The 18,381-nt window shown below is 46.8% G+C and overlaps 1 protein-coding gene across 1 annotated transcript in view; it reads left to right on the plus strand.

The window, feature by feature from the left end:
• AGBL1 (AGBL carboxypeptidase 1) overlaps positions 1 to 18,381 on the plus strand; it is an 844,803-nt gene that overhangs the window by 138,351 nt on the left and 688,071 nt on the right. The window contains exon 7 of the mRNA XM_052659506.1: positions 647 to 684. Within this exon, the coding sequence (XP_052515466.1) occupies positions 647 to 684 (38 nt within the window). The remainder of the gene's footprint in view (positions 1 to 646; positions 685 to 18,381) is intronic.

Here is an 18,381-nt window from a genome sequence, read left to right on the forward strand (position 1 = left end):
AGTGGGTCTTCGTGTGACCTTCCCAGGCACAGGGAGCAGACGGAAGTCACTCAGCCTTGGGCCAAAGGCATTTTCATCCTCTGTTCCTCCTCTTGCTGTTACAAAGGCTGTCAAATTCCTTTATGGAAGAAAACAATGAATTTGGAAGAAAAATGCAATATAGCCATTTTCTACCCTAAGGAACCAGTTTCATTTTCCAATGTGTGGATGTTTTCCAGTGTGTCCCCTGGGCCCTAAGTATTTCAAGAAGTTTGCAGTGAACTGTTGTATTCACCCGGCCTCCAAGGCTCACCCCCTCCCAACTCGTTCCATAGAGTCCCCAGGGTTTCCAGGTATAAATCAAGGGCCTATGAGAGCTCTGGTTGAAAGGAGCGAAGTGTGAGGAAGGTGGTAGGAGGGGAGGGGGAGAGACTCCCAGCAGCAGAAGGGACTCTTGAGACCCATTTGCAAGACAGACGCTTCACTCAGCATGATTTCTACATTCCTGGCCCTTTAATGGCCAGCAGTAGAATCCGTGGAATGCCTGCTACCTGGTTCCTAACGGGGCAGTTAGGTGGCAGCAATGAGCAGGCCGGCTGCGGGATCCCTGGGCTGACAGAAAGACCACGGAGCCCTGATCTGACCACTCTTCTTTCTCTTTCCCCAGGACAGCCGCTGAAGTTCTGGCAGCATTGCTGAAATCCAGTAGGTGCCTCTTTTGGAACATGTGCTTTCTTTCCCCTCTGAGTTCAGTGAAAGATGCTTCTGTCTCCATGGCTCATTTTCGACCTGGAAGGCAGTTGAGCCATTCCTGGCTCTTTGGGGCGAGAGGGAGGGTACTATGGCAGTTCCAAGCTCTGGGCTGCGAAGAGAGATGGATGTGGACGTGCCCGTACATAATACTGCCGGCACAAGCCACTCTAATGGGGACACGGTGCCTACCACAGACCCGAGGAACTCTCCAGCTCCTAATGGGACCAGCAGCCTTTAAGAACTGTTGGAATAAACTGCAGTTTCCAGTCGGATTGTCCTATGTATGAAAAGTTTATGGAACCTGATTCTTCCCTTTGATTCACGGCTTAGCTTGTGACCGTATTCTTAGGCAGAGGGGGTGTTGTAATAGCTTGGCCAGTATAGATACTGATAACAAATTTATATTAAAAAGTTGGCTCCTTTCTCAGTTACTTGAGTGATTGCAAAAGCATAGCTCTGGGGGTCTGAATAATTTGAAAATTTTCTTTCTTTTTTTTTTGCCTCGTAGCCCTGGTCTAATTACACTGGGAGTCAGTTTCATGTGAGCGATATGGTAGAAGGCACCATGCACTTGGGAGGGAAGAAGTCTCAGCTTAATGTTTGTATTCCCCCTCCCCCCTACCTCTTCATCTATTTTAATTTGGTACCTTGGAAACCAACTGCTTCAATTGTGATAGTTGTTTCTCTGTAGGGAGCCCGAGGCCTGTGGGTAATAGGTGAGTTTTAATAAAACCTATAAATAAATAAATAAAAATCACCTCCCCGCCCCCGCCCACCACACATCTGTCTCAGCTCCAAGTGTAGAGAAAGAGTCTTATCACATAATGCTTCCCTTTGTAGACTGAAAAAGGCGTTGAATCTTGGATTCATTTGGTTTATTGGAACTTGACACAGTGTTCAGGTCTATCCACAGGTGCCTGACCTGAAGGGAGAGGGGAGGTGGTCAGAGCAGCTGAGGGAGTGAAAAGTGAGCGGTCAGACAGCCCTCCAGGTGGGAGGGGATGAGAACGTGTTGCCTGCAGGCTATGGGGATATTGCAAAGAAGAAGCCAATTCTATCTCCATATTGGAATATGTTTCTTTGACTTGCTTTTCATTGTTTTTGTTATTATGTTGTTGTTCAGTCACTCAGGCGTGTCCGACTCTTTGTGACCCCAGGGACTGCAGCACGCCAGGCTCCTCTGTCATCTCCTGGAGTTTGCTCAAACTCACCTCCATTGAGTCAGCGATGTCATCCAATCATCTCATCCTCTGTCGCCCCCTTCTCCTCCTGCCCTAATCTCTCCCAGCATCAGGGTCTTTTCCACTGAATAGACCCTTCGCATCAGATGGCCAAAGTACTGCAGCTTCAACCTCAGCATCAGTCCTTCCAATGAAATTCAGGACTGATTTCCTTGAGGATGGACTGGTTCGATCTTCTTACAGTCCAAGGGTCTCTCAAGAGTCTTTTCCAGCACAATTTGAAAGCCTCAGTTTTTCAGCACTCAGCCTTCTTTATGGTCCACCTCTCACATCTGTACATGATTACTGGAAAAATCATAGCTTTGACTATACAGACCTTTGTCAGCAAAGCGATGTCTCTACTTTTTAATATGCTGTCTAGATTTGTCATAGCTTTTCTTCCAAGGAGCAAGTGTCTCTTGATTTCACGGCTGCAGTCACAGTCAGTCTGCAGTTGATTCTGAAGCCCAAGGAAATAAAATCTGCCGCTGTATCAGTGCAAATACTGACTGATACAAATTTGGAGATTAACTGGGTTTCAACACACTAGTCGAGCTTAGCAAATGGAGTGGGCTGTCCTAGGGGCTCAGTTTTAGGAGTTTCTAATGTCTACTCTCTCTCTCCAGAGCTCAGCTCAGCCATCAGTCCCTCTGAAAACATTTTCCCTAACTACCAAGACCAGGCTGGATAGATGCCCCTCCTCTACGCACACATAGGCTCTCTCAACTCAGCATCGATTGCACTGCATTGAATTTGCTGTTTGCCCACCTCTCCCAGCTGATAGCAAGCTTTGTATGGCAAGGGTGATCTTCGCTGGATGTTGTTTCACTTGCATCAGCACAACATAAAGGCTAAAATAAATAAATATTGTGTGTGTGTGTGTGCTCAGTTGCTCAGTCATGTCGGACTCTTTGCCACCTCATGGACTGTAGCCCACCAGGATCTTCTGTCCAGGCAAGAATACTGGAGTGGGTTGCCATGCTCTCCTCCAGGGGATCTTCCTGACCCATGGATCTCCACAACCCATGTCTCCTCCATCTCCTCCATTGGCTGGTGAATTCTTTACCACTGAGGCACCTGGGAGGCCCCAAGTATTTGTGTACCAAATGTTGAAATGAGTGAATGAATTCTGATATTTACATGTATAAAAATGGGAATACCATCCTCTATGACCCTCTTTTACTGAATCCAACAACCCATGCATAGAACCAATGATCTTAGTTCTAACGTCTATTTAACTATAAGGGAAGTGATAGCCTGCCCTCTTCTACACATAAAACAGATTTTTTTTTTTGCCCCATTAGAAGGATGTATAGGGCTATTTGCTAATTCTTTTGAGCTGTCCACATACATTTTGTCTGAATCTTACGTCCATCCTATCACAGTTGTATGAGAACTTCTCTAAAGTTCTTGCTGCCATTAATCAACCTTACTGTTTACCAAGGTTTTTCAGCCTTGACACTCTTGGCGTTTTGAATTGGATAATTCTGAGTTCTTGAGGCTTCTCCTGTGTATTTCAGAATGTTTGGCAGCAACTCACCAGATGCCAGGAGCACTCCCAGTTGTAATGAACAAAACTGTCTTTACACAATGGTGATATCCCCTAGCATGTCAAAACTGCCTCCCTGTGAGAATCGCTGGTGTGTACATGACTATGCAGGAGCTGGAGCTCCTTTAGGAGCATGGTCTCTCCTAAATGCCTTTATCGGTATTTCATGGATGTGCTTATTTTGTCTTTCAGGGTTGCTATTTAGTTGCTCAGGCATGTCCAACTCTTTGTGACCCCGTGGACTGTAGCCCGCCAGGCCCCTCTGTCCATGGGATTTCCCAGGCGAGAATACTAGAGTGGGTTGCCATTCCCTTCGCCAGGGAATCTTCCTGACCCAGGAATCAAACTGCATTTTCTGCATTGGCAGGCAGATTCTTTACCACCAGGGAAGGCTTTCCATTATTGATCTTAAATTCCCCAGCGCTGGCATCATTCCTGTGGATTCGAATGATGTAGGAATACGAACGGCAGAAAGTCGTTATGAACATGCAGAACTTACTTGGGAGGGAGCATGTTCTAGAGCTTTAGAGAATCTTAGCACAAGGAGGGCAGAAAGTTCGACTACAAGTGCCAACTCCCATGTGTGGGTAGAAGGATTCTGAGATCATAGTTGAGCTCAGCAGAAAAGAGGACTGTGTTTTCATCTTTTTTTTTTTAAATTGAAGTATAGTTGGTGTACAATATTATACAGATTATAGATTACAATGTAGTGATTCACAATTTTTAGAGGTTATATTCCATTTATAATTATTATAAGATATTGGCTATATTCCCTGTGTTGTATATCCTCGTAGCTTATTTCATACCTAATCGTTTTTACCTCTTCGTCCTGTACCCCTGTGTTGCGCCTATCCACTTCCGTCTCCCCACTGTTAAATGCTGGTTTCTTCTATCTGTGAATCTGCTTCTTTGTTGTTATATTCACTGGTTCGCTGTATTTTTTGATTCCCCATAAGTGATATCATATAGCATTTGTCTTTCTCTGACTTATTCACTTAGCATAATGCCCCCTAAGTCTATAGATGATGTGGCAAATAGCAAAATTTCACTCCTTTTTAATGGCTGCATAGTATTCCATCATATGTGCACACCCTACTCATCTTTACCCATTTATCTGTTGATAGACAGTTAGGTTTCTTCCATATCTTAGCAATAACTCGTAGTGCTGCTAGGAACATTGGGATGCGCGTCTCCTTTAGAATTCGTTTTGTTTGTTTTTTCAGATATACACCTAGGAGTTGAATTGGTAGGTCATATGGCAGTTCTATTTTTAGTTTCTGAGAAACCTCCATACTGCTTTCCACTGTGGCTGCACCAGTTTACATTCCCACCAACAATGTAGGAGGGTTCAAGAGCGCTGTGTTTCAATAGCAAGGTCTTTCATGGATTTGGGCAGGAGCGGTTGCCATCTTTCTTCTGCCGGCCTAAGTGGTATGATGTGGCATGTGGGGTCTGAATGTGTGTGCTGGCTAGGGTACTGCAGGGAGATGGTTGTCATGGAATTCTGCTCTTGTCTTCAAATGCCTTCTTGCATAGTTAAGATTTGACATGGAATGTCAATTTGGATCCCAGATGAGATTGTTTCCACTGAACCTAAATGCAGGAAGCTAATTAAGGTCTAAAATTCAAATCCTCACCGTGTGACACTGATATCTGGAATATTTCCATGAACATTTATCTCTTGAAAGCACACTCTTTTTAGCTTGTGGTTATTCTGGCCTTCATACTTATACCTATCAGTATAAAAGTTGTCCCTCTTAGTATATCTCTACAATTTCATCATGGGGCTTCCCTAGCAGCTCAGTGATAGAGAATCCTCCTTTGCGACCATGTGGGTCACAGAGTCAAATAGGACTTAGCCACTGAACAACAACAACAACAACAACAACAACAATAACAACAACAACAACATAATTGTGTCAAAAACGGAGACTATTCCCAGTCAAAATAGAGCCCGAAGGACATGTCTACTACCTTGCGGACAGTGAACACGGGTGGGCTTGGGAATCGGAGGTCAAAAAGTCTTATCAGTAGTAGGTGACAGGAGGTAACCCCCACCAATAACAGAGTAGGGCTCGGGGATCTGGGAGCCTTGGAGCCACCCACTGTAACAAAGAAAGGCAGAGAACACCAGTCTGCATTAGGACAGTTTCGTTATTTTATTTCAGCTCTTTTTTCCATCAAGTAGCTTCTGCATGAGCAGCCAAAGAAGGGCGGGTAGATGGTAGGCAGAGAGAAACCAACCAAAAGACAGCTCTCATCTCTTTCTCTTTCTAAGCAACAGCAGGCAAAATAAACTTGGAAGTTCTAGGCATTTTCCCCAATAACTTCTGAAATTTAGAATCCTAATAATTAAGGTCATTGCTCATTCGAGGGTTCTTTTTGTGTGTACACGGAATGATCTAATCCAGAGTCCATGCCTTTATTCTATCAGCTTCTCTCTTTCTACCCACACACGTGCAAATGCTACATCTTCCTGTGGTGAAAGTTTTACCCTTTTATGCTTTATCCTATGCAAAAACATTTAGCTTTTTATCCCCAAAACTTAATAAAGGTTTAATCAAGAAATAAGGCTTCTATGGCAGGCAATTATTTTCCTCCAGTAAATGAAAACAATGGATGGTCCTTTGCCCTATCCCTTTTAAAATTTTTATTAATTTATTGAAGTATAGTTGGCTTACAATGTGTTACTTTCTGCTGTATGGCAAGGTGTCTCACTTATGTATATTCTTTTTTTATATTATTTTCCATTCTGGTTTATCTCAGAATACTGAATATAGTTCCCTGTGCTAAACAGTAGGACCTTGTTGTTCATCCAACATAGTTTGCGTCTCCTAACCCAACTCCTGCTCCAGGCCTCTCTCATCTTCTCTCCTCTTTGGCAGCTGCTCTGTTTTCTATGTCCGTGTGTGTGTGTGTGTGTGTGTGTGTGTGTGTGTGTACGCTCAGTCATGTCTGATTCTTTTGTGACCCCATGGGCAGTAGCCTGCCAGGCTCCTCTGTCCGTGGGATTTTCCAGAATACTGGAGTGGGATGCTGTTTCCTTCTTGAGGGGATCTTCCAAAACCCAGAGGTTGAACCCGAGTCTCCTGGATTGACAGCCAGATTCTTTACCACTGAGTCACCAGGGAACTTCCAGGTAGTATGTTCCCTGACATCCTTCCATGAGCATTAGGTATAAATGGAGTTCGGAGAAGTGCAGGCCCTGGCAGGGATGCTTGGAATGAGCATGCGCTGTGGGATTCCTTCTGATCTGTACCGGCTTCAGTGGTGAATCTTCATGTGATGCCTTGGCAGTCACCTTGCTGCCCAGCTTTAAAGGTCACATTCTCACAACAAGGAAACACTTGAAGCACTTTCTGGCTCAGGCCGTACATCTTGTTTATTTATTTTAAAATTCTTAATGGGCCATGTAGCATGCAGGATCTTAGTTCCCTGACTGGGGATCGAACCCATGCCCTCTGCAGTAGAAGCATGGAGTTTTAACCACTGGACCGCCAGGGAGGTTCCAGGCCCTATGTCTTGATAAGAGGGTGATGGGTCTACTTCAGACCACTCTCCAGCTTCAGAGTTTTCATTTAGAGGATTCTGGGAGTTTGCATAAGTTGGGACAATGGAGAGGGTGCTTGAAACGGGAAAGTGAGTTAGTGGAGGGAAGGCGAATGCAGGGCAGTTGGGGCAAGTCGGGCAGGAAGAGGGGTTCTCTGTGGTCTCCCTAGGGAAGCCTGTCTGGCAGGGGCCGGGGGACAGTGCATCCGGTTGCTAGGGGAGGGGCCTCTTGCTGCCTCTCAGGCTCTCAGCGGTCCTCTCCTGTGGCCTGTCAATCAGCTGTGCAGGGACCCGAGGCCGTGATGGTCAGAGAGATGCTCTGTGGCAAAATGTCAAAGAACTAGCCATGTAAGAAATGTCCCGACTGAGGCTTTTGTGGGAATTCTAGGAGCTCTTAGTTCTCAGTAGGGCATCAGTGTTTTAGGATGGTAGGCACGCCAATTCCTTTGAACTTCTGATGCACACCAGTAGCCGTGGGGCAGTATAGCCTTCTTGGGGTACACAGGTACAGTCTGGGTCACCACGGGGCCTGGAATCTGTCCTCCTGGCTTCCTGGGCTTTCTGGACAAGCCAGGTACCCCTGGGTTCTACCTAAGGAGTGTTTTCCCTTTAGTTTCCAGGTGAGGGCCATGGAGTCAGACCATTAGAGCTGGAAAAGACTTTCTGGGTTGCTTAGTGCAGTGGTGTTCAATCTTTTTTTTTTTTTTGAGTAGAGAGCTGAGAGCGCTCTCTGTCCATTTCCCGATGATTCTTGCCTTAAGGTGGCCTCTGAGACGCATTCATGAAAATATAGGGCTCCCTGAGAATCTAGGACACTATCAATCTTTTCTAAGATTGAAATGTGTTCGACACTTAGCATTGTGCACATGTAACGCGTGTTGGTTTGCCACCTCTGTATATTACGGCGGCCACTGGAGCAATAATTTGCGTGTCTGTCACTTCACATAATCATTTCTCTTTAGTGGTTGGCATACGATCCAGTCTCTTAATGGATCGGGTGATTATAATACAATTTGTTGTCTAGATCCCCCCCAAAACTATCGGGTTTATTCAGCCCCTCCTCATTTTCAGGCCCCCAGGTGGTGCCAGTGGTAGAGGCCCCACCTGCCAGGGCAGGAGACACAGCAGACTCGGGCTCGGCCCCCGGAGGAGGGCCCCTGGGGGAGGGCCCCTGGGGGAGGGCCCCTGGAGGAGGGCCCCTGGAGGAGGGCCCCTGGAGGAGGGCCCCCGGGGTGCAAAGGGCCCCTGGAGGAGGGCCCCTGGAGGAGGGCATGGCGGCCCATCCCAGTATTCCTGCCTGGACAGTCCCATGGGCAGTGGAGCCCGGTGGGCTAGGGTCCATGGGGGTGAAAAGAGTCAGACACGACTGAAGCCACACATGCATGCATACTTCTGAGAACCAACTCTCCTGCAATCAAAGATTCCTGTATTTTTGCATGTGAGTATGTGTGGACAGGGAGGCCTGGCGTGCTGCGATTCATGGGGTCGCAGAGTCGGACACGACTGAGCGACTGAGCTGAGCTGAACTGAACTGATGTGTGTCTGTATTTCTGTGTATGTATGCGTGCGTTTTTCCTGCAGGGTATGCCTCCATGGGGGCTGGGGTCCCTACTATAGCCCCACACCTCTCACTGAGCTGTGCCCAGAGAAACTCTAGCACAGGGGTCCCCAACCTCTGGGGCCTAACACTTGAAGATCTGAGGTGGAGCTGACATAATAATACCAGAAATAAGAATCACAATAAATGTAACGCCCTTGAATCATCCGGAAATCATCCCCCCCACCACTGAAACCAGTCCCTGATGCCAAAAATGTTGGGGACCGCTGCTGTAACACAGTGTTAACTGAGGAAGAATTCTTATTTCCTGACTTAAGCCTCATATACCTGCTTTCAATATACCTTTGAAGAGACCAGCCCAATTCCTATCCCTGGAAAGGATCGCACTGTGATGTGATTACAGACCGGATGTGCTCTCTGCCACCGTAACTGCTGCAGACGCGAGCCGTGTCATTTCTGTGATGATCCGGAAATGGACTTCAGATAATATGGATAGGTTTTTGCGCTTGTCACACTGGGATGGACGGCTGTGATGGACTTTGCGTGGATCTGGACTAGCAGGCTATAGCCAGCACAGAGTGGGATGGATGTGATAACGAAGATATCTGCCATTCATTGACTGGCTTGAGTGTCATCAACTATGTATATACATGTTGCCTAGCAAGGCGCTGTCCTCATACCCATTTCACAGGTATAGAAACTGAGGCCTGGAGAGCTTAAGTAATGCACACAGCTTGTGGACTGCAGAGCTTATCTGCTGTAGACCCCTGAAACCTAAGTCCTGTGCACACCAAGGACAGATACCAAAGAGGGTAGGTTTTTTTTTAGCTCAAAGAAGATAAAATCAAAAGCTGAAAGGAAGTTAAATGCTACGTATTAGGAGTTTTTCTTCGTTTTTTTGGTGGTCGCGTGTGGCATTTAGTTGAGAAAGTCCCTGGTCCATCCCATACAAGCATCTGAAGGGGCCCCAGTGAGAGGTGCCCGACACGTACACGTGGCTGCACTAGCGGCCAGAATCTGCTGAGGCTGGTGAACGATGCATGAGCGAGAGGAGAAGGGGACGAGACCGGGAGGGCTTCCATACCTCTATTACGTCGTGCCGCATTCAACCGGTAATTTTTTTACCCCTTGGCTTTTTTTTTGGAGTAATTTTCTTTCCCTAGTTTGGGGAAAATTTCCCCTCTAGTTGGGGGAGCTAGCTGATCGGCGCTGGCCACAAAAGGCAGCTCCTGTAGTTCCTCTTCCTGCCATGTGGTGGTGCTGTTCTTTTAGTTATCTCGGTCGCGCTCGTCCAATATTTATTTTCAGAGAGTAATTTGTTTATCAGGAGGTTATTTTAATCTAATTTTGGCCATATTTGCTATTGCACACTATCTGTGCTTCCCAGCGTTAGCAGCTTGCATGTCTTGAAGGAAATTAGCTGAAGATGGTCTCGGAGGCATTTGCTCAGCCATCATTTAAGGGGAGCTGGGAGAAATAAGGCAGGGTGAGCGGAACCTGGGGTTGAAAAAGCTGCGGGAATTTGTTGCTCTCGAGGTGAGGTCAGCGTGATTGAGAGAGACGTACTGCGGGCGGGGGCATCTGGCATCTCGGGCAGCTCTTTTGAGGGGTGCCTCTGGTCAAGGGCAGCAAATTCTGCAAGTTACTTTCCCCACCTCCCTTGAACCCCCGTGATAACCTGTATTTCCCTTATCTTACTCACTTAAGGAAGATGTCCACCTGCTTTCCCGTGGTTCACAGGCATCCCACATCCCATTTGGCGACACGTTTCATGAGCTGTTCACTGCCAGCCTTCGAGGAAGGGGGCAGGAAGGTGGGCAGTGGGAAGGGAATTATTGTTAGAGTACCTTCAATGAATAATGATGGTAACTATTATTTACAGAGCACTGGCCCTTGTCACATATTTTATATTTCCAGTTTACCTATGAGGAAGTTGTCCTTAGGAGAGGTTAATGCTTTCCCCCAAGATCCCATAAGCAGTGAGTGGGGAACTAAGATTTGACCTCAGTTGTGCCTACCTTCAGAGCAGAAACTCTTCCCATTTCAAGGATGAGTCCCGCCTTCCACATGGAGCTAAGGAAGCCTGGACTGGGCTGATGGGCAGATGACCTTTAATCAGCTCTTTGTCATTGTATTTGACTCAGTTTCATTTTCCAGAAACAGATTGAGTGGTTTGAGAGTGCTTTAGTAGAAGAAACAATTTTTTTTTAAGGGAAGTCTTTGAGGAGCGTGCCTGCTGTGTGCTCAGTCATGTCTGACTCCTTGCGACCCTGTGGACTGCAGCCCGCCAGGCTCCTCTGTCCGTGGGATGCTCTAGGCAAGAATACTGGAGTGGGTAGCCATGCCCTTCTCCCTGGGAGCTTCCCGACCCAGGGATCAAACTCACGTCTCCTGCGTCTCCTGCATTGGCAGACGGATTCTTCACCATTGCACCACCTGGGAAGCCCTCTTCTGAGAAGACACATCTAAAGCAGATGAAACAGGAGCAGAAGTGGGAGATCCCAGCGAATCACAGCCTGGCCTCGCCCTTGTCACCCCTCCTTTCCCTGGCCCGTTTGATTGACACTGAGAAGCTTCCACGGACATTCCTTAGGGTTTGAAAGAATGAAGCTTGTGAACCTCCGAAGTAAATATTCTCATGAGGCACTTTCAGAACTCAGTAAATTGTCAGAGATTATAATTTAAAGTTGGACAGATGCATCCTTTAGGAGGGTTGGAAAACTACGCTCGTTTTTACTGTGTGCTGGTTCTAAGGAAGAGCTCCTCCAGTTTGGCCGAGAGATGCAAAATTGTTATCTTCACCCTTAGCCCTAGTCAAGTAACTTTTGAGGCTGTTGGGACTAAGAGGACTAATAAAGCAATTAAACTTAACCTAATTAAGTGAGGAGGGTCAGCTTTCATTGGAAATTAGAATGTTAGTATGGTGTGTGCTAAGTCGCTTCAGTCGTGTCTGACTATCGTGGCCCCATGGACTGTAGCCCGCCAGGCTCCTCTGTGCATTGAATTCTCCAAGAAAGAATTCTAGAGTGGGTTTCCACGCCCTCTTAAAGGGGATCTTCCTGGTCTAGGGATTGAACCCTCATCTCTCATCTCCTGCATTGGCAGGAGGACTTTTTACTTCTAGCCTCACCCGGGAGCCCTGTTAGTATGGGCAGGATGGTAAACCACCTTCCCGAGGTGGCCTGGGTGTTCCAGGCACCCACATGGGGGTATAACAGAACTGTGGACTATGGTCGTGTATTTTCTCTGCTTGACATAAAACGGTTGTCTGCAGAATATATTGTTTTAATAAGACTGCAACCCTTCTGGTTCTCACACCCAAGAAGGAGACTGGCTGTGTTTTCAGATGATCCTTTTCTCTAGCATTAAAGACCTGGTTTTCTTTCTAGCGCTTTCCCTCTGGCCTGATTATCTGACTGTAAATTTGAGCCATGATGTTGCTTTGACAACAGTGCAAATGTGTTCAGGGGGGCTCAGGGTCATGTGTGCAGGTAGCCTGTGCTCGCTGAAAGCTCAAACCTCTTACTTGCTAGAAGGACGAAACATGATGGAGAAGAGTGTTTGCACGATGGTCTCAGTGCTGGCTCTCAACAGACTGAGCTCAAATCGTGGCCACACTGGGTGGGTTCCGTCAAGATTCTGTGCTGCAGTTTCCCCACTGGTAAAGCAGGGAAGATGATACCCCCCAAGGATAATTGGTTAGATGTCAACAAGGTGATGGGGCTTCCCTGCTGGCTCAGTGGTAAAGAATCTGCCTGCAATGCAGGGAACCCTGGTTTAATCCCTGGATTGGGAAGCTGCCCTGGAGCAGGGCGTGGCAACCTACTCCAGTATTCTTGTCTAGAGCATCCCACGGACAGAGGAACCTGACAGGCTACAGCCCACGGGGTTGCAAAGAGTCAAACACGACTTAGCGACTAACCAATAACAACAACAACAAGCAAGTTGATGTGCTCATCATGGGAGCATAATGCTAGATCTTAGTCTGTCTCTAAAGATCAGCTCTCATTTTATGATCAGTACCACCTGAGGAATACTGAGTTTCAGAAATGGGTGATACATGAGCATAACTCCTGTTGCAATGTCTTCCGGTCTCCCAATGTCTACCTGAGCGTTGAATGATACAGTGTTGTTTTTACTGTCTTCCTTCTGTAAGATTTTTTTTTTTTCAATGAAAGAAGTAAGTAGATAGATGAACACAGAAGAACTGGCCTTCTGAGTTGGTCCACATGCCCTTAAATGTACTTTATTTTCATTCCGGGGAAGCAGGGGTTAACATCCAGGATTGCTGAGCTCTAAATATTCTGGATTTTAGAATTCGTGTCACCCTGACATAATGAATGACTGGCTATGGATTGACAGAGATAAAGTATCACAAAGATTTAAAGAGATAGACAAAAAGATAAACATCTCAGGGCTCTGAAGGTGCGCGGTATCTTTCTCATCACATTCAGGATTGAGTGTACAATTATTTGCGTTTGTCAGGTTGTAAGTCAGCTGCTTCCTACAGACGTCTAATAAGAGCAGTTTGCCAAGCCCTTCTTCATGTATTATCTCATTTAATGCTTACCGTAGTCCTGCAAGACAGGTAAATATTTAAGTCTTCAAGGGCAGCAGCTCTCAACGTGAGTGATTTGTCCCAAGGGAACGTTTATTAATAATAAGGTCTGGAGACATTTTTAGTTGTTTCATCTGCAGGCAGTGGGGGTGTTCCTGGCTTCACGTGAGTAGAGATTGGGATGCTACCAAATATCCTGCAATGCACAGGGCAGCTCTCCCCCACCCTTTCCTAAGACATAATGTTGTTCAGTCGCCAAGTCATGCCCAACTGTTTGGGACCCCAGGGACTGCAGCATGCCAGGTCTCACTATCTCCCAGAGTTTGCCCAGGTTCATGTCCATTGAATTGTTGATGCCATCCAACCATCTCATTCTCTGTCTCCCTCTTCTCCTTCTGCCTTCAATCTTTCCCAGCATCATGGTCTTCTCTGGACCCAAATATCAATAGTGGAGGCTGGAAAACTGTTCTATAGACAAAGCATTGAGGTTGAAAGAGGCTTGCTGATTTGCCTAAGACTGTGTGATGTGCCCTCGGTACACTGGGACTGAAATCTATCCCTCTGTTTTACTCCCAGAGGAGTTCAAACCTTTTGAAGAAATAAAACTGTTTTAGGGACTTCCCTGGTGGTCCAGTGGTTAAGACTTTGCCCTCCAGAGCAGGGGGTGCGGGTTTGATCCCTGGTTAGCAAGCTAAGATCCCACATGTGCCGGTGCCAAAACAAAAACAAAAACAAGAAAAAACAAAAAACAAAGTAGAAGTAACATCATCACAAATTCAACAAAGACTTTAAAGATGGTCCACATCAAAAAACAAATCTTAATAGAAATGAAATACAGAACTATTGCATGTAAGCAGCTGAGAGCGGAGCTGCCCTGGTGGAGTGGGGGTCAGAGGCCCCACTCAGCCTCTTTCTCAGCCCCTCCCCTTAATTCTGGGGCTTCCCAGGTAGCTCAAACAGTAAAGAGTCTGCCTGTAATGCGGGAGACCCGGGTTTGATCCGTGGGTTGGGAAGATCCCCTGGAGAAGGGAATGGTAACCCACTCCAGTATTCTTGCCTGGAGAACCCCGTGGACAGAGTATCCAGGTGGGCTCCAGTCCACCGGGTTGCAAAGAGTTGGGCACGACTGAGGGACTAACACACACCCCCGAATTCCAGGGACGCACAGCCTGGCAACCTCTCCTATCCATTCAAGGGGACCCGGAGAACATCTGGACCCTGTTGGCATCCACAGACCTTCCGGATTTCCCTGAGCTGTTGCATTGTTCTGGCAGAGGATGAGAGCATTGTGCATTTTAGTAAGATGTGCTGAGCACTGGCGTGGAGAAGGAAGCATGGGGGCCAGGGAGAAGGCTGCTGCTGGCACCTTCCAGGCGGTAGGAGAGGGGACTGGAAGGATCGCAGGTGTTAGATGATAGCTGTTTAGTTGCTCAGTCATGTCCGACTCTTTGTGACCCCAGGGACTGTGGCACACCAGGCTCCTCTGTCCTTCACCATCTCCTGGAGTTTGCTCAAACTCATGTCCATTGAGTCGGTGATGCCATCCAGCCATCTCATCCTCTGTCGTCCCCTTCTCCTCCTACCCTCAATATTTCCCAGCATCAGGGTCTTTTCCAATGAGTCAGCTGTTCTCATCAGGTGGCCAGAGTCCCGCAGCTTCAGCTTCAGCATCAGTCCTTCCAATGAACATTCAGGGTTGATTACTTTTAGGGTGGACTGATGTGATCTGCTTGCAGTCCAAGGGACTCTCAAGAGTCTTCTCCAGGACCACAGTTCAAAAGCATCACTTCTTCCGTGCTCAGCCTTCCTTATGGCCCAGTTCTCACATCTGTAGTTTACAGGCAATAGGGTAAAGTTTAAACGAGGAAGCAGGAGGCTCAGGCATGCTGTGGGATTTTACAGCGTTGTGCTATTGGGTGTCATCAGGCCGAAGGGTGGCACGCCAGGAGCAGGGAGACTCAGCTCTTAGCTGTTGTCTTCTGTGCATGCTGGAGACATGGAGGCAGACGCTGTGTGACCCAATTTGCATGTGACCTTTGCACCACCGTGCAGATTTGTTTTCTTGCCATCCACAGTGCTGCTTTTTACTCTGGTTGGAAGCTGGCAAGGCCATGGCAGACAGGTGTCTCCTGCATCCATTGACAGAGAAAGGTGGGTGCTCTGTGTTTCTCTTTCCAGGTATTATCCTGGCTTTCTTCTTTAAGTGTCAACTTCTGATGAGCTGAACATGGAAATGGCAAAATGAAACTAGGAGGAAGGTTACTAACAACGACCCAGAAGAGATAGTGGCTTGTCTTAGGACTTAGCAGGTAACAAGAATCCAAATTCAGAAGAAAACTCTGGATGGATAGGAAAACTCCTGGGAAATTCTAGGTCTGAACAAAGATGTTCATTCCTAAGGGCTTTCTTGCAGAGATGTCAAAAACAAATAATAGAAAGGAGAGTGAGAAAATCTACCTGACATATCTGTCCTCCCCGGACCTGATCTTGCACAACCTTCTGTGAGGAATGTCAAGTGGTGGGGCCCCTGCCTTCTGACACCTGCCCTTCTTTTCAGTCATCTCCGACTGCCCTCTCCTCACTTTGTTCACCTGCCTTTAGCTTCTAGGCTTTTTGTTATTTGCACTCACCAAATTTGGGCTTAGTCACTTGCTCTGATCTCAAGATTGCTAGAATTTTCTGTTCTTGGATGTCTGCATCCTGACTCCTTCCTACATTCCGGTCTCAGTGCTAATATCCCCCTCAAAGAGCTGCCCCGACCCCCGATCTAAAATAGCTACCCTACCCAGTCCCTCTAGAATCATTATTTTATTATTATTTTTTTAATTCTAATTTTTTTGACTATGCTGAGTCTTAGTTGCAGCATGCAGGATCTTCAGTATTCTTTGGGGCATGTGAACTCTTAATTGCAGCTTGTGGGATCTAGTTCCCTGAGCAGGGACTGAACCCAGACCTCCTGCACTGGGAGTGGGGAGTCTTAGCAACTGGGCCATCCAGGGAAGTTCCTCATGGTGTAATTTTCACTGTCATTATCTGAATTTACCTAATTTGTGTCTGCGTATGCCACTTATGCCCATCTGAGGGCTTCCCTGCTAGTACTCAGCTGGTAAAGAATCTGTATGCAATGCAGGAGACCCTGACTTAATTCCTGGCTGAGGAAGATCCCCTGGAGAAGGGATACGCTTACCCACTCTAGTATTCTTGGGTTTCCCTGGTGGCTCAGACAGTAAAGAATCCACCTGCAATGTGGGAGACCTGGGTTTAATCCCTGGGTTGGGAAGATCCCCTGGAGGAGGGCATGGCAACCCACTCCAGTATCCTTGGCTGGAGAATCCCATGGACAGAGGAGCCTGGCGGGCTACAGTCCAGGGGGTCACAAAGGGTCAGACACGACCGAGTGCATAAGCACAGCACAGCTCTTGCCCATTGGAATCTCGGAGTCTCCCCCAATACCCCCACGGGAGTAGAAACCCCTTAGAACAGAGGCTTGGTCCATCTCATTTCCTGCTGTGATATCACCAAGGCCTGCGGTGGTGTCTGGCGTATACTGGCACGCAGTAGTTGTTAGCAGTGTTTGTTGAATGAATGAGGAGTGGTGTCTGGGGTTTAGGGGTAGGAGTGTGGTTTTAGCTGATAATTTACTGCCTGCCTCATCCCAGCAAGGTCTGGCTTTCGGGACAAGTTGTCTCCGATTATTTGCATTTGCTGAGCAAAGCCCTCAAGTGATCACCGCTTGCTGGGAACCAGCTTCTTTTAGAAAATTTTCAAACTAGATACTGAAGAATTAATCCTGCTTCCTCAAATCAAAGATGTCGTTGATTATAAGAAGCACCATTTGTACATGCCACTGAGAGAAAAACAATGCTGCCAGTTGCCATTGAAATACCATCATAGGTTAGAAGCACCTTAAATTTGGAACGGCTTAAAGTGTGAAAAAAAAATGCCTGAGAATTGATAAAGTACAAGATGAGATGGTTTCATCGTATGGAGTTTAGCGAAGTGGTGGGGCAGTTTAGGGTCTGGAGTATGTCCTTATTAGTGGTCCCATCCTCTGTAGCAGTGCACTGTAACACTTGGACATGGCACGCTTGATGGGCCAGAGGAAGCACTGGGTGTGTGCAGGAAGAGGCAGATCTAACTTCTGAGGCTTTCTCAAGAGTGGAGAAAGTTCTCCAGCTTGGGAATGTATCGGAAAGGCATTAGAAGGAGTTGGTGATAAAAACAAACATAACAACCTAACCAACAGTCAGTGAGTCTAGATTTAAAACAATACTATGAAGGATGTTTTTTACCCTTTTCAGCCATTCTTACTGAAGCTTAGGAAAAGCATCTTTAATTTTCAAAAGGCAGTCAATGGCAAAACAAGATTTGCTTAAAATCCAAATTTGCTTTATAGCCAGGTTTACTGAAATGTATCTCTTTTACAAAGATAAAAAGAAAATACCTGCAAGCTAATTCAATATCATTATTCTTATTTGAGCTAAAGATAATGGAGTATAATTTCCATTACTGCTGGCATTAAGATTAGTTATGTTTCAATACATATATCATAGCTTCTCCTTTGTGAGGAGCGTCTATGCAGCTGTCAGCGGAGGCTGAAAGCTGACTCCTCCTCTCCTCAGAAGCCCTACACTCACCTCCTGGGCCTGACATAGGGGCTGGCCTCCGGGCATCCCTGCTAGGCGGCAGGACAGCTCTTGAACATCCCCTGCAGTGACCCCAAGAACCACTGGCTGTTTGTTTGGCTCCTTAAACCTTTTTGGGCTTCCCTGGTGGCTCATGTGGTAAAGAATCTGCCTGCAATGCTGGAGACCCAGGTTCCATACCTTGGTCAGGAAGATCCCCTGGAGGAAGGCAATGACAACATGCCGCAGAATTCTTGCCCGGAGAATCCCATGGACAGAGGAGCCTGGGGGGCTACAGTCCATAGCGTTGCATAGAGACGGACACGACAAAAGCGACTTAGCACAGTGAGTGCACAAATCTTCTGGAGTTTCCTATAAAAAAATAAAATTAAATAAAATTAGTAAAAGAAAAAAATCAGCTCTCTGAAGTATGTCAGAGAGAGAGAAACAAACATCATATATTAACACACACATAGGGAATCTAGAAAAATGGTACTGATGAGCCTTTTTCCACGGCAGGAATAAAGATGCAGACACAGAGAACAGGCATGTGGGCACGGGGGCACGGGGAGTGGGGGGAGAGAGTGGGG

Source organism: Budorcas taxicolor, chromosome 21 (assembly GCF_023091745.1).
Source record: "Budorcas taxicolor isolate Tak-1 chromosome 21, Takin1.1, whole genome shotgun sequence".
Taxonomy (NCBI): domain Eukaryota; kingdom Metazoa; phylum Chordata; class Mammalia; order Artiodactyla; family Bovidae; genus Budorcas; species Budorcas taxicolor.